This window comes from Barbus barbus, assembly GCF_936440315.1.
Source record: "Barbus barbus genome assembly, chromosome: 24".
NCBI lineage: Eukaryota > Metazoa > Chordata > Actinopteri > Cypriniformes > Cyprinidae > Barbus > Barbus barbus.
Window position 1 is genome coordinate 19,300,243 of NC_136752.1, and position 17,349 is coordinate 19,317,591.

The 17,349-nt window shown below is 39.2% G+C and overlaps 1 protein-coding gene across 1 annotated transcript; it reads left to right on the forward strand.

Moving 5' to 3' along the window:
* Positions 1-1,301: 1,301 nt before the first annotated feature.
* Positions 1,302-17,101, forward strand: slc22a16 (solute carrier family 22 member 16; the record flags this gene model as incomplete). The annotated part of the gene is made up of 9 exons (XM_079375014.1): positions 1,302-1,351; positions 1,997-2,470; positions 3,527-3,644; positions 9,614-9,928; positions 10,406-10,634; positions 11,147-11,274; positions 14,277-14,386; positions 14,996-15,095; positions 15,219-17,101. The coding sequence occupies 9 exons, from the start codon at positions 1,302-1,304 to the stop codon at positions 15,390-15,392; spliced, it is 1,698 nt and encodes a 565-aa protein (XP_079231140.1). The 3' UTR covers positions 15,393-17,101.
* Between the last annotated feature and the right edge of the window lie 248 nt (positions 17,102-17,349).

The following is a 17,349-nucleotide window of genomic DNA, read 5'->3' on the forward strand; positions in this document are numbered from 1 at the left end:
GTAGACAAATTTGTACCTCTTTTCTAAAAACAGTATTAAAGGTTTATATAGATGTAGAAAGATGCCTTATGCCTTGTCAAAAGGTACAATGTATTTGATGCTTATGAATGAATTTCCTATTTCAGTGATCTAGCTATTTTAGTGATGAGTTGTCTGTATATGATTTATGTAGAACATAAAATGTCATATGTACACTCTACAGTGACCATGTCTTTAAAAGGTTAAAATTAGGAGTGAAAACAGGTTAGAAGTCCTCACATTTAAAGACTTCAAAGACACATTCGAAGAATTAGGGTCAAGGGTCATTACATCAAGGTTCACATAGGCCTAATGTAAATGATACTGTATATGACTTTCCTAGAGTCATTCAGAGTAGATTCAAAACATTGTACATTTACAACTGACAGCTTCTGTAATTTCTCCTTCAAAAACGGGATTTTCTTTCTTTCTTTTGAAAATCCATTTCTCTGTAAACTATTGAACATATCCACTGCCGATGCTCAAGAAACAAAGTCATCAAACTCAGTGTCACAATAAATGATGTAGTATAGTTTTATGTTCATCATAACAGCTATTACAAAATTATTATGAAACTTGATGAAAAATCACAAAGTTATACTAATCTACGCTTTTAACTGGGTATTTAAAAACCAGAATACAATAGTCTAAAAAACAGTGCTAGAGAAAACACATAGAATTATGCTTGACTCAAAACCATATACTGAGATAAAAAAACATTGTCATAGATTTCACATGTTATCTAGCCTCGATCTTCTATATGATTGATTAACAAAGGGTGACTGACTGATTGCTTTATACAGAACGCACTCATTGATTGAATTAACATAGGCCTATTAGATATAATGGTCAATTTGATTAACCTAATTTAACCTACTAAAGAGAAAAGATTTAAAATAAATAAATAAATAAATCTCAAGTCACGAGGATATTTCTAGGGGGCTCCACGAAGTGTCTTGTCAACTATTTATACTCTGGATAACCTGACCAGAGTTAAGTACGATATGGAAGCAAAACCAAACCGGCACACTTTAGGCATACGAAGATTAAGCCATATGATCTAATTTCAGCTGTTCAGGGCACTAAGGACTCTTGACTCTTCGGGGTGTCGCATTACCAAACGTTACCCGAACTTTTTGGTTTTAATCGTTGCTTGCCTTGGAGTGGAAAGTTCCCAACCGAAACAGCCCCTCCTACTAAGATCCATGATAGCAAACCTGTACAAATTGGCAAGAGCCAACTAAGAGTGCTTCACACTCTTCAGGATCCTGCACGAGCTGAAAATGACCACCGGCGTGGAGCGACTATTCGACCAACTTGGACACTTTAAAAGGTACCCATTTGTTCCTGAAAAGTGTTTTATGGCGATCACATCAAAACTGTTAATATTTACTAAGTGTCATCGTTATCGCATGAATGATGGAGATTTCTCATTATGTTGGTAGCCTTTGATAAATATATAAATAAATAGCTCGCATGCGCTCTTGATGTAAATTTATTAGAAACATGATGTAAAAGAACAGCCTATCCAATCCTGTAAAAATGTAAAAAAAAAAAAAAAAAAAAAATGTTAGTAATGTTAAGTTAACAAAAAACTGAAGGTTACCTTATTTAAAAAAGATTGCCAAGTTAAAAAAAAAAATGTTTTAGAAGTAAAATTAAAAAAGTTATGCATTGTCTTACGGAGAAGGTAACATATAGGCTATTTTTACGAAAAATCTTGCACAATATTTTAAACAGGATATCACAACTGTAAATATTCTGGAAGACTGTAACATTCACTGACACTACAATGTAAAAATTTATACAGACTTCAATTGCCTGCATGCCAATATTTGCAAAATATTAGTCCTTCTTATAATTATTGTTTGACCTGCTTTACAGACATCAATGAATATTTTACTTAAAAATTGATATTCGATGATGTGTGCTTTTCTGTCAATAATTTAACTCCCATTTGATCCTTCTTTCCCTTCAGGTTTCAGGCATGTCTTTACTTTGCTGCTATTTTCCAGGTCATCTCTTGTGGAATACATTACCTGGCCTCAGTTTTTTTAGTTGAAACACCTAAATTTCTTTGTGGCACTCCTTCAAATATCACAGATGTTCTATATAGGAATTACTCATCGACGTCGCTGGCAGATATATGGACTCACTACAAGCCAGGTGATGGACCAGTGGTTGTACGGACAACTGGAGGAGACCAGTGGGAACTTAGTCCTTGTTTAAAAGCACTGCGGCTTGATGCCATCAATTTTCAATATGAGTTTTTTGGAAACAAGACTGTGGAGTCATGTGGTGGCTTTGTCTATGATCACAGCGAGGTTGAGCAGAGTATCGTTACAGACTGGGACCTGGTGTGTGAGAAGGAATGGTTGGCCAAGCTTACACAGCCAACTTTTATGCTGGGAGTTTTGATTGGAGCATTGGTGTTTGGGGACGTCGCAGACAGGTACATTTTCTGTTGTATTTGTCTTCACAACAATCACTTAATTGCATATAAAACATCTCAAATGTATTCAGATAAATCAATGAACAAAAGAACAGATACTTTCATCAGTGAAAATTTAATAGTTTAATATGGTATAAATTCAGTGAATAAAAGTTACCCTAGGGGTTGAAATAGGCTTGCAAGAACATATAATGGTCAGCACAAACAGGATTGATCAGTTATTTAGGACAAAAAAGCATTAGGCCTATTTGTTATACAACAGCATGATTAGGCAACTAATTAAGGGGATTTATTCAGTTAAGTCCAAAAATGGATTGTCAAGGAATTATTACACAGTAGTTGTTGACAGATCGATGCACATAAATTATGATTATGGAGTGTGATAACTCTATATGCTGTGGCCACATTATACCTGAACATTTAATATGGCAAGATGGCTTACAACTGGCAAATATTTGATTCTGCAACAAGATAACTAAGAGCACTGAGAGAACTACACAAGATGTGAGAATGCAGACACTGCATGGAGGCACATAAACAGGATATCACAGGTTCACATTCCATGAAGACAGAATGACTGTTAATTTCCATTCTAGATGGCAGAGAACTGGAGCTACTACTGTGTATTTGTATATGTTTATCATCAGATCGGTCATGGTTGTATAACAGTAGAAGAATGTTCTGGGAATGTTTATCCATATTACTGATTTAACAATTAAATGAATACGCAGGAATGGAATCAAATAGAATGGTCAAAGGTGAAGTCATGCTGGTGTACATAAGTGAGCTATTTGCATGCAAAAAAAAGTCCATTGGTTTGCTACCCTGTTTGTCCTTAAACAGCTGTTCACACATAAATATCAACTTGTAAATAGTGAATCGTTCTACCATGAACTGGCAATTGACTGAATGATACAACCAGTCTCTTTTCATGCTTCAGTTGAAATTAATATAAAGTTTATAAACCAAAAGCTATTTGTCTATGGCTACATACATGTTTCTGTAGGTAATTGAAAACAATTATAATGTGTACATTTTTGCTTTTACTTTTTCCAGAATTGGCAGGCGTCCCATTTTGATGGCTACCAGTTTATGCCAGTTTATTTTTGGGGTCACTGTTGCATTCACAGGGAACTACTACCTCTTTGTGTTGATGCGATTCCTTCTTGCAACAGTAAGTGGATTGGTCTGTATTCTAAATATTTTAGAGCTGTCAAATGAATTAATCACGATTAATTGCATCCAAAATAAAAGCTTGTGTTTGATATGTGCATTTATATGTGTATGGTAAATACACAAACATAAATGTATATATTTAAGAAATATTTACATATATATTTATTCATATTTATAGATGATTTATATTATATATAAATATACATTGCATATATTATTCTTAAAGCTGGAGTCCGTAATATTTTTGGTTAAAAATTATCCATTTTTGAGCAAGTACATAACCAACCAGTGTTCAAAACTATCTCCTTACCTTAGTACGATTCAAAATGGTAATGTTTTCTGATTTGAGTGGTACTGGTAGGTTTTTGCAGGGAAATTCAAGCATGCTGCGGTTCTTCTTTGCATCATTACGTCACGTCTGTAAACATAAAGAAGGAGTCCCGGCTAGTAGGCTATATCGCATGTGAGGATGCTGCAGGTGGTGGATGATTTATAGCCTTTTCACACAGCATCTGGAATAATTAAACTGATCATTTTGATGGCAGATTGTAATCCAGAAAGGATTTTGTTTTAATGAAACATGTAAGTGACTGAAATGAGATTATATTCCAGTTTTAAATGTTCATCTGATTACCGATACCTGGGATTACACAAAATGTGTATTTCGAAGAGATTTGTATTTCTAAGGAACATTAATTTGCTTTTGGGGTTAAAAGAAAAATTTCTTCATATGAAATTCGAATGGTATGACAATTAGAGATTAGACTGTACAGAAATTAAAATCTACAGGAAACGCTAATACACACTATATTCTCATAGTCATGCAACGCTGATGTTGTTAACATTAACAATTTGAGAACAAAGTATAACAATAATAATAATTTGCTCAGTTTGATGTGATATGAGCCAAGCGATCGATTTAATTACCATTGGTAGCGCAATTTATTGTAATGCATTTTTTTCCCCCTCAGCTGGTCAGAACTAAAGTGGCAGACATATCCAGTGAAAATTCTTGGGTCATACTTCCAAGACATAGAATCTTTGATTCTTAAGTACAGTATCCACACTGGTGTGGTGACTAACAGCCACACATTCTCCTAAAATCATTAGATTCATCTGCACTGAGGAGCCATGCCTATGCACAATCCACTTAAAGATGATAAATCCGCAAATAACTGGAAATCAAGCGTAGCGTTAGTTCTGGTAGGTCACGTTAGTCAAGCTCGCATCAGCTGACTCTCAGCTGATCCCCATCTACCTATCTAAGCATCCACATATAAGGTTGTCAGTATTATCAGCAGTTTTCGCATTGCTCAATAGCTAATTACCCTCCTCCATCCCCAACTCCTCCTCTGTCAGTCAGGATCCAGCCTTCTGATTCTCTTTTGAATCAGACCAATTCTAAAATGTGTACATAAAATTACTGAACTTTAACAATATCTGCAATACTTTTGTTGGTTATGTTCTGTTTAACCTAGGTTATCACTGATCTCCCTGCTCTCATTCATGCTAGGCTGCATGGATGCGCAGGGAGTTCTTGCCCAGAACATAACCATAAAGAAAGCCACACTTTTTGACCAACGACGTATACGGGAGGCTTCGACCGGTGGCGATCGGCCTGAGCCTTAGTGCGCGCTCCTACTCCTACCCTCTTCTCCAGGTGCGACGGTACCTCTGGACGAACGCGTGGGCAGAGGGAACCGTGACTCAGACTAGGAAAGATAAGTGGCTGGTACCCTAGAGTACACTGAAACGGTGAGAGACCCGTGGACGACACTGGTAACGAGTTTTGTGCGTACTCAACCCACGTGAGTTGTTGACACCAGGAAGTGGGATTCTGCTAAATCTAACGCAATGTGGGACCAGGGTCTCTAAGGGACAGACAGCGGTTGAAGTAACCCCTCTGGGGTTCGATTGGAAGTCTTACCACGAGCACAGACTGAGCAGGCCAAAACAAAATCCCGAATGTTGCGAGCCATGGCGGGCCACCAGAATCGTTGTTTAATTAGAAACCTAGTGCACCCAATTCCTGAATGCCAAGCCACATTGGAACCATGACCCCACCGAATAATGTCGGACCGTAACCTCTCTGGCACAAATAACCGGTTCGGTGGGCACCCAGGCGGAGGCGTTATCCCCTCTAAGGTTGTGCGAACCTTCGAATCGATCTCCTAAGTGAGCGTAGAGACAAAGAGTCTCTCAGGTAGTATGCACTCAAATCAAAACGACCGAAAAAAAGTGCCCACCGAGCCTGCCTGGAGTTGAGGCGTTTAGCGGATTTGATGTATTCTAAGTTCTAATGATCGGTCCAGATGACAAAAGGTACCCCCGACCCCTCTAACCAGTGACGCCATTCCTCCAATGCTAACTTCACCGCTAACAACTCTCTGTTACCAATGTCGTGGTTATGTTCTGCAGAGGATAATCGATGGGAGAAAAAAGCGCAGGGATGCACTTTATCGTCCGAGGAAGCCCGCTGGGACAGCACTGCGTCTACCCCCACCTCTGACGTGTCGACCTCCTCCACAAACTGACGTGTGGGATCAGGGGCGATCAGAATGGGCGCCGAAACGAAGTGGCGTTTCAATTTGGCAAATGCAGCCTCAGCTGTACTGGACCACCTAAACGTCGTCTTGGGGGAGGTCAAGGCCGTCAGAGGAGCGACTAGTTGGCTGAAATTACGAATGAAACGTAGGTAGAAACTGGAAAACCCCAGAAACCTCTGCAGGGCCTTACGGGAATCAGGGATTGGCCAATCCACCACAACCTTAACCTTATCGGGGTCCATGCGAACTCCCTCAACCGAGAAAATGTGCCCTAAAAAGGGAACCGACTGTGCATGAATCGCGCACTTCTCTGCCTTGACAAAAAGCCCATTCTCAAGCAGCCTCTGGAGCACTCGCCTGATGTGCTGCACATGTTCCTGGAGAGACGAAGAAAAAAATCAATATGTCATCCAGGTAAACATATATGAACTGATCTACCATGTCTCTCAGCACATCATTGACGAGTGCTTGGAAAACTGCGGGACAGTTGGACAGCCCAAACGGCATGACCCGATACTCAAAGTGCCCCCAGGGAGTATTAAAGGCAGTCTTCCACTCATCCCCCTCCCTTATGCGAACCAAATGATAGGCGTTACGTAAATCTAATTTGGTGAAGATGGATGCTCCCCGCAACCTCTCGAACGCAGAAGACATCAACGGCAAAGGATAAGTATTCTTTACCGTGATGTTGTTCAAGCCCTGGTACTCAATACAAGGTCGCAGAAAGCCATCCTTCTTCGCGACAAAGAAAAAACCTGCCCCCACTGTAGAAGAAGAAGGGCGAATGATCCCGGCTGCTAGAGAATCAGAAAAATATTTCTCCATGGCCTCCCTTTCAGGAACCGAAAGAGAGTATAACCTGCCCATAGGCAGAGACGTACCTGGAACTAGATCTATGGCACAGTCATAGGGACGATGTGGAGGAAGAGAAGCGGCCCTGGACTTACTGAACACTTCCTTCAGGTCGAGATACTCCTCGGGTACGTTTGACAGATTTAACGCCTCATCCTGCAACGAAACACAAGACACAGGAGAACAAGCAGACACAAAACTAGAAGCATAACAGTTCTCGCTCCACGCAGAGATGGAACTCTGGCCCCAATTCACTCTAGGGTTGTGTCAGACGAGCCAGGGATGGCCCAGCACCACTGGGGCCATAGGTGAGCCAGTCAATAAAAACTCAATAGTCTCTGTATGATTACCTGACGTGACGAGTGTAACTGGTATAGTGGAGTGAGTGATGTTGGGAAGTGATTGTCCGTTAAGTGCACTGACAGAGATCTTGTGACGAAGCGAGGTTGTGGGAATATGGAGCCGGTGCGCCAGAGTTTGGTCCATAAGGTTACCTTCTGCCCCCGAATCCAGCAAAGCTGTGCCGTCATGTCTTCCGGCAGCCCATTGCAGTCTTACCGGGAGGAGCGCGGTGGTTGAGGATTCGTTCAACGATACTCCACCCGACAGTAACCTCAATTCTACTGCCGGGCTTGTGCTTTTTCTGCAAGGAAGTGCCCCGACGCACCACAGTACAGCCAAGCTCTACCAACCTGCATGGGTTCGCTGTCGGACAAGTGGTTGACCGTACGTCCTGACTCGACAGGGGAATAATCAGGAAATACTGGCAACAGCTGATGATGAGCTCCTTGGTCATGTTGCTGTAACCGTGAATCTACACGGAGAGCTAAGTCAATCAGTCCATCCAAGCTGGTAGGCAACTCCATGATGAATATCTCCCTCTGGACCCGGTCAGCCAACCCATGCAGGAACATGTTCGGGTTCGGAACTCGATGGAGAAATCCGAGACAGATCTTTCACCCTGACGGAGATCGTCCAGCCTGCGCGCTGCTTCGTGCCCAACTATCGCGCAATCGAAGACCCTCTTCATCTCTCCAGAAAGTGTGTGGAACGAGGAACAGCAGGAATGATGATTCTCCCACACCGCCGTTCCCCATAAAGCCACCTTCCCAGACAGCAGGGTGAGAACTAATGCCACCTTGGACTCCTCTGTGGCGAAAGTTTGTGGTTAAGAGGAACCGGGGGAGCAGGCGGTGGGAGTGGCGCAGCAGGCATCCTCAGTTGTTGAAGTTGAGTGGTGAGCTCAGACACCTGTGCCATTAACGCTTGCACGGCTCGTCCAGTCGCAAGCAACTGCTCATCCTGACGATCCAATCGCGCGTTGCTGTTTTCGAGGCATCCTTGAATGGTTAGAGCTTCCGCTGAATCCATTGTTGGTCAGATCCTTCTGTTATGAAATCAAGATAAAGGATTCAATTGCAGATATACAACAGTTTATTGAGAGAACAAACAAAGTCACTAGACGGGACAGAGCTCATGCACAGCGTGGATGGAAAACGAGCGCAGGGACGAAACCAATGAAAAACAATGGGCAGCCAAGTCCAGCTGTTGAATCCTCCGAAGCCAGGACAGAGGCCGGAACACACCAGGAAACAGAACGAGTGGTAGAACTGGAACACAGAGAACCTCTGAGGATCTGACAATGAGAGGAACTAGCTGATCTTAAATAACCCCAGTAATGATCCACAGCTGGGGCAGATCAGCCCGTAATCACGAGTTTGGACACACCCACTCACGCCACACACCACAACAGACAAGCAAGGATGAGACAGTGATTCTATGAACCGTGACACATTACACACATATATCATGTAAACACAAACTTTTATTTTGGATGCGATTAATTGATTTGACAGCCCTAGACCATCTCTAGACCAATCATGCACATACTTAATTAGGCTGTATGTGTCTCAAGTGAATACTTTGCAGTTAGTTACAGTCTGAGGGCTGGTGATGTAGCTATTTAAAGCTGCTTGATAAAAAAATTCTGTCTTTCTCCTTTATTTTACTTACCCCACATCTTTTACTTCTTTAGCTGTTGCATTTTTAGTGTAAAATCAAAGCTGCTAATCACAGCTGAGAAGCTTCAGACTTCTACAGCTGAAAGAATAAAAAATATGGTGAAAACTGGCAAAAAAAATCAAATTAAATTGAAATACAAGCAAGTTAACACTTCAAAAATCATTTCCCATTATAACTGTAAATTGTAGTTAAATGTCAGAAAATATCATAAACGACTTCCACAAAGTAAAAAAAAAAAAATCAGTTTACTTAGTTACTCAAAGCAGAAATGTATCATGTAAAGTATCAACCGCATGGGGAAAAAGGTTTCTAATATATTGAAAAAGATGTCAGATTACTGATTAGCTGTGCCTGATTACGATTGCCAAAGGGGGTAGATTGCTAATGCATTTCACCACAGTGTTTGATAAAATAAGTTTAAAGAACTTCCCAGGGGGGAAAGTGAAAGAAAAGAGAAAAAATTGTCAGGAAAGAAAATCCTCTCTGCTCATTGATTTTAATCATTGTTTATTTCTAATAACCCCTTTCTCTGTGTGTGTGTTGGCAGGTGTCAAGCGGGTATCTGGTTGTAGTCTTTGTGTATGTGACAGAGTTTACAGGAATTAAGGTGCGCACATGGACCTCTATGCATGTGCATGCAGCCTTTGCTGTGGGCATCATGGTAGTGGCTCTAGTGGGGTACCTTGTTCGCGTCTGGTGGATCTACCAGATCGTCCTCACCCTCAGTACTTCTCCGTTCTTGCTCTACTGCTGGAAGTTTCCGGAAACACCCTTCTACCTAATGGCTAAAGGCCGATACAAGGAGGCCCAGGAGCTGCTGGACACTATGGCTTACTTCAATGGCCTGCCACCCACCCTTAAGGTAGACTCACACTGACAATATATGGAATTATGTTCCTGCCATGAATTATACCCTTTTCAGAATATGCTTTCCTACCGTGAGTTTAGACTATGAGACACTAGTAGTTCCATACTTGGATTGATGAAACAGCTTTACTAAACACACAAATAAGGGAAATGGAAATAAAAGTGACATGCAAACTAAAGAAGTACCATAAATTGAAATGCAAATTAAAAGAAGCTTGTCAAAACAAAAAATTGTCACAAAGCAATTGCTGTCAAAAATCAGTTGCAAACATTTGCAAGAACATATTTTTCACACAGAGAAATTACAAAACTTGGATCAGTGTGAAATGCGGTTAGACACTGTAAACATCATAATATTCTAACTAAGTGCTTATTTGAAAGATAAGAAGAACAGTTTTGGAAAGTCATTTATTTGGGAAAAAGTGGTATTGTTAACGGCTTATGTATTGTTTAAATTTATCACTGACCTTAGGTGTCAGAGCTAAAGGATGACTGTGATGGAGCACTGTTGAAGGACAATGGAAGAGCAATGCAAGTCGAGAAGAGGCTAAGCATCCTGGACATGTTTGGAAGCTTGAAATTGGCTGGTCGCAGCGCCACCTGCTGGGCTATCTGGTTCATTGGAAGCTTGGGATACTATGTCTTCAGCCTGGGGTCTGTCAACCTTGGAGGAAACCAGTATATCAATCTCTTCCTGGCTGGTAATGGACTGATGTGTGTATGTTTGTATGTGCTAGCATTTATTCTCAAGGTTTTGAATCTTTAAATGAAACAGGTCTCCTCCTCTCCCCCCAAAAATCTGTCATTGTTCATTCATGTTGTTCCAAAACGGAATGACTTCTTTTTTCCATTACATTAAAGATGACAAATTCAAAATAATGAACTGTTTGTTTTTTCCATGCATTTACAATGAATGGAGAAAGTAGCTTTTAAGCATGATGGAAACGCATCATAAAAGTATAAGAGTGGTTTGTGCAAAAAATAAAAATTTAAATGTAAAAATAATATAAAAAAATGGGGTAAACTATTTACAAAAGCAAAAATAAGTTGCTAATCCAAGAGATACAAAAACCTGCAAACACATCTAGTATGATGCCTTATGTATTGCATTGCTGAAATTTGGTCATTTCTGCTAAACTATATGCTGTTTAGTTTCAGTAGTATATAAGTTGACAGCACTTAAGTTAACTATCCGTTATTTGACTGTTATTAGGTGCTGTTGAGGTTCCGTCATACTTGATTGGCTGCATTGCAATGGATCGGGTCGGCAGGAAGAAGACATGTGCCCCAGCTCTGCTGCTTGGTGGAGTAGCTTGCATGCTCATTATTGTGGTGCCCCAGGTATGAGATCATGTCTGTGTGAATCCATGTTATATACTATATACACACTGCGATATAGCATTACACCGTTAAAATTACAATGAAATGGAAGTAGCGTTAGATCTGTTCTTCCATATTATGACGTAAATCCAAGTTTAATGGATTATGGAAAAAGTAGGACAGGGTCTTGGTTCTATTCATCACCGTTTGTTGATTGGATATTTAGATGTGGGTGTTGTACTCAACATTAAAAGCAAGTGAATGTGAGATTTCAGGGACTGAGTTTAGGCAGACTAAATGATTGCAGAAGTCCTGCAAACATCACCAGAGTTGAGTAATTTTTACTAAATGTCCAGTTATAACATTTTAATTAAATATCACATTAAAAAAATTAAATGGATTAATTTTTCAAACTAATACCTACTGTAGAACATGTTTTTACAAAACAGAATTCATTTAAATTTTATGCCGACTTTAAAGCCTCTTATACATAGGGAAGGAACAAGGAAGCAACAAAGGGGCATTGTATTTAGTTCTCATGGCAAAGCCACAAAATTTAAAAACTAGCCTTTCAAATCGTAACAAATTGTGGAAAATATTAATCTGGGCACACTTGTAAATTTAAATCGGTTTGACAGGTGTAGAATCAAATTGCTTCATTATCATTACCTCTGGAAGGAACTAAGTGATTGCTAAAATGAATGATTAACCCTAAAGAGTGGACGTGTTTGTGTACATGTTTGCTTTTCACATGGTAACTGGGGCAGCTGTTTGCATCAGAGCCTGTTTTTGATAAACAGATAAAACAGATACGTTTCATCTTCTTGATTAGGTTTTGAAATTTTGAAGACACACAAGTATGTATGTGAAGCGACTGGTTACGGCATACACATCCCACCTCATATACCAAGCAAAAGTACCCATGTAATTATTGCAACAAATTACTGGCAGCTGTGTTGGTATAGCAACAAGGTTTTAAAAGCACCATCTTTTCTATTTAGAGGATGGGAATGCAGTGAAAAAGCTTGTGTAGATGAGATATCCCTGTTCTTCAATTTTCTTTAGTTTAATTCCTAATGTCTGGTCCCTAGACACACACGCAAGTGTCATGATAAAGATAGAGTTGAACCTCATGTGACTCCCTAGTAGGATCTGTGGTATTACAATACTTTTAAGAACACAGGCTACTAAGGACATAAAGTTCTGCCAAAAACAATATTGTTGCTGTTCCTTTTCTTGTGTGATTGGAAAAATTCACAGTGGTGCAGGTCTCAACAAGCCCCAAACCTTACTGTGTGTGTCAAACCTACTGTCCAGTTTGTCTTGCCTGAGTTTAATAATTAATAACAAGCTGTATGTTACAGATTGCTTCAATGTAGAAACCCATATGGTGTTATTGCTGGGGTCACAAGATCAGTGTTCAACCATCTGGGAATGTGAATTATTTTTACATGCAAAATCTTTTGAATATGTGAGGCAAGGTAGTCATGTCAGTATGTTTTTCACTCTGTTTTCTATATGCTGTAGTTGGTGTTAAGTGTCGACTAGACTACTTTCCCTCATGGTCAGTGCCAAATTTCAGTTTAACTTAAAATAAATGGCAGTTTCCTCAGTGCCATGGCAGCCTCTTGAATTATAGATCTGCAGGTGTCTCCTTGGCTTCTTGAGAGTAATACATGTACGCACAAGCCCAGTATGTCAGTTTAGCAAGGTTGTTAATTTGCTATTGGATGAAAGGTTAAAAAGGTGAAAAGGTTTCAGATGCTTCTTCACTAAATACTATGCCTACACTTAACTGAATCAGAATCAATACAATTAACTGCTTTTAGCCATTATTATTGCAAGAACTTGCAATAATTTTGTATGAAAAGATGAACTTCTTAAATAATTGTTGCAGGCGAAGGCAAGTGACTGTCTTTATGAGCGAGTCATTGAACCCCCAACCATTTTGTTCCAAACACTGGCTGCATCTGAATTCTCATACTCGCTTAGTAAGTACTTGTTTTGAATAAGTAATTACTTTGCAACCAGAAAAAAAGGATTCTAATCAATCCCTTTCATTCACAAACCATGAGGCCATGGGAGAGGAAGTCCAAAGAAGTAGCTAATCTGGATACTGTTTTATAAATTTTGTGAATTTGGACATACTATTTTCACATACTGCTTACTGCCTGCTATATGTAGGAAACTATGCATATTCAGATACAGCCACTGATTCATTCAGAAAAATGTGTGTTGCTCAGAGATCTGCAAACATTAATTCTAATATGACTTCAAGTTACTCAGTATTGCTCTATTGTTCACTGAATTGTCTAAATGAATCAACATTGTGCTGTTGGTCTGAATATCAACATGCTGTATTTGGAGCAACAGCCCTCTTAATACACCGATTAAAAATACAGGTCATCAAAGGAAGCAGTATGAATGACTTCAAAGAAATGAAGGGATGTAATTTATGAAATAAATCCAAACTGTGGTGGCCCAGTAGTGCACAACACAACACAACTAAATCACCACAACACAACGCATAGGAATAATTTCATTGTGTTGTGCTAATTTTGTTGTTGCGGCTTGTTTCCCTTGTGTTGTTGAGATTTCGTTGTGTTGTGCACTATTGGGCCACCGTACCAAACAGCCTTGGTCACCAGCAAGTCATTGAAAGCACAGGGTAAGAAGAATATTAGTAGGTTTATATTCCATAAGGATCACCTCATCCCTCATAACTAATAGCTGCACTGCTGACACACTGAAATGGCCGAGTGTGGCGTGAGTACAGCCATCGTTGCTCCAAAAATCTATAAATAGACCTGTCATCTAAGTGACTGTTTATACATATGGCAGCTGGCGGCTTCTAAGAGGGTGTCAAAGGGGACATGTCTTGGGGACGTTTAGACTTGTGTCTGATCCTGAATTTAAGGAAGCCCTACTATGGCCTGCTACTGGCAAACTCTCCAAACAGCTGATGGCTGAAACATTGTTGCTGGTAAATATAGTTTCACTCTGTGTTTTTCTCTCTGTTTCAGGACATTGAGATATTGGCTATAGTCCTGAGCATGACAGGGAAATTCGCTATCGCCATTGCATTTGGTCTGATTTACTTGTACACATGTGAGCTTTACCCAACAATCATCAGGTATGTCTTATTCTAATACTCTATATGTAGCCATCCACACTTAAGACTGGAATGCACTACACAATTTTTTTAAATCTAGACAGATTTTAAAATGATAGTTGTCATACACTTGCTGACTTTGTGAATGCACACAGAGAAAAACTGGGCATCATACACTAAATGACTGAGGATCACATACTACCAGATGTTCAAGTCTGAAAACACCAAACTTGTGCAAAAACACTTTTTTGCTAGGAAACAAATTATAAAGATAACAATGTGTTCTAAAATTGGCTTAAATACATTTGATATCCTCCAATTGGATACATTAACAGTCTGAAGCTAAAAAACAGTCTGTGGCGATTGCAACACAATATCATAACTGGACTTGATTAAACTGCACCAAAGTAAGTTACTCATTTTCAGTCTCTCTGCTGTGGTCTGCTTCACTTTTATCCAGTACCGCTAAATTTCTTTGACAATATTTATAACATTCCAATACATATAAATCTAGATACAACCTATTTCATCAATTTCTATATTGGGCATATCTGAAGTTGACTGGAAGAGCATTACATACACGCATGTTATCTAGTGATTTAATAGCAGACACTATATCTGGTCCAACAGGTCTCTGGCTGTCGGCAGTGGTAGTATGATATGTCGGGTGGGAAGTGTGTTGGCTCCCTTCTGTGTTTACCTTGCTGACATCTGGGTCTATCTGCCTCAGGTATGTAACAGCACTCAATCAGTCTAGTACAGTGTGGTCTAGAACTGAATCATGATACAACACGATATATATTTGCTGGACAGAACAGTGCTACGGTAGCTTATGCTCTCTATTATTCTGTAGCTCATTGTGGGAATTCTGGCCTTCATCATCGGGATCCTGACCATGTTTCTGCCAGAAACTCTGGGACAGCCCCTCACCTCTACATTAGAAGAAGCTGAAGCTCTGGGCTCCAAGCCCAACACGAAGAACTGTGCTGTGGATGCGCTAGAGATGAACCAAACCATCAAAGCCTAAATCAAGCTAGGATTAACCTAAGTGCCTCTACTGACTAAGAACACTACATACTCAGGACATCAGGTGTTTTTGACAAGTGTGATACTAGATTATTTTTGTTGTCGGCATTTGTGGGTAGATGAGGCTGTGTTCTGTGTGTGTGAGTTTGTGAGTGAAGTTTGGATAATTACAAAAAAAAATTGTATATTTGAATAATTTAATGTTTTGTAATTGTTCTGAAAATCTTAATTTTAACAAAGAGCTTGCAAGACAGGACCTCATTTATCTAAACCACTAAGCATTACATTTTTGCATTTCAGCCAAAACCACTTATGCACAGACTCTTAAGGTGCAGTCACACTGGTGAAATTTCAGCTACATTTTGGATGCAAAAAGTTAAATTTGTCTATTGTCAATAGTGTAGCAATGTATGAACCACAGAAGTCACTTTCAAACCAAGAATCTGTGACCAAATCGAAACCGTTGTGAAATCTTTGTGGATTTCTATTGAAATGATTGGATTTCTCCAGCAAAAATTCGCAGAAGAAGAGTAAATGTGACCATGGACCACAAAACCAGTCAGAAGTAGCACGGGTATATTTGTAGCAAAAGCCAATAATACATTGTATGGGTCAAAATTATCAATTTTTCTTTTATGCCAAAAATCATTAGGATATTAAGTAAAGATTATGTTCCGTTAAGATATTTTGTAAAGTTCCTACCTTAAAAATATAAAAACTTAATTTTTGATTAGTAATATGCATTGCTAAGAACTTAATTTGGACAACTTTAAAGGCGATTTTCTCAATATTTTGATTTTTTTTTGCACCCTCAGATTCCAGATTTTGAAATAGCTGCATCTCGGCCAAATATTGTCCTCCTATCTTAACAATGATGTATGACTCTCAATTGACCCTTAAAAAAATTGACCCTCATGACTGGTTTTGTGGTCCAGGGTCACAAATGTGAGCACACCTTTAGTTTGCTCACTTTACAGTTTTTAATGTATTTGTTGTATTTAAAAATTGAACAAATCTATTTGTGTTTCTGTAGGTTTTACAATTTGCTAATTTTAGCAATAGTTTTTGCAACTAAATTTCATATAGCAATGTGAACATAGTAAAATGCTGATATATGAAGATTTGGATGCACTAATGTGTAATGGACCTTAAACACCATTTACCTACTTTACCTGACAGTATTAGCAAGAACATTGTCTTCAACTGCACTGGAAAAGAAAACACTTGTTCATTATCAGTTAATGGTGTGATAAGTTTCTATGCATAATTCATTGAAAAACAGATCTTGTTAGTTGAAGCTGTTTTTTATACAACTGCATTTCAGGGTTTATCTCCAGATTTATCAGTACTATGACTGTACTTTATAATACTGCAGAACTTGTTTATTCTGGGTGCTTTTGTATTATTTTTATTTTATTGTCCTGCATTTTCCCTCACTTTGCATGACATGAGGAATGTAATGCAGAAGAATTCAAAATAGTATTATCTACTAAACAATCTTGTAATGTCTTGATTTTTTGTAATACAGCTATTTTTCTCTTCATAGACTTTATAATCAGCGCATTTACAATTTTCCTCAAGCTTATGAATTTATTGTGTGTTTTTGGACCAAAGAAGCAGGGATAGTAGTTTCTTGCTGTAGTCATATGCAGTTGTCATAGCTACATGTTTGTCTAGAGAATATATTAATAAATATGACATGTCTAAATTAGACCTGTTTCATTAAAATAATTACAGTGGCTATAAATATGGGTGATTTAAGTAGGTACTAACTGTCCTTTTCCTGTGCTGTTCACCTTTCATTCTCTAATGAGAAGAATCTACTCATGGAAAAGGTGGAAAATATTTTCCAGGTTAGTGGGTGTAAGGCAGGCGTCTCTCATTCGCTGTGACAGAGGGGAGGAGGTTCTGGACAAGCTGTGCACTGCCAGCTCTTAAAAAAAAAAAGAAAAAAAGTC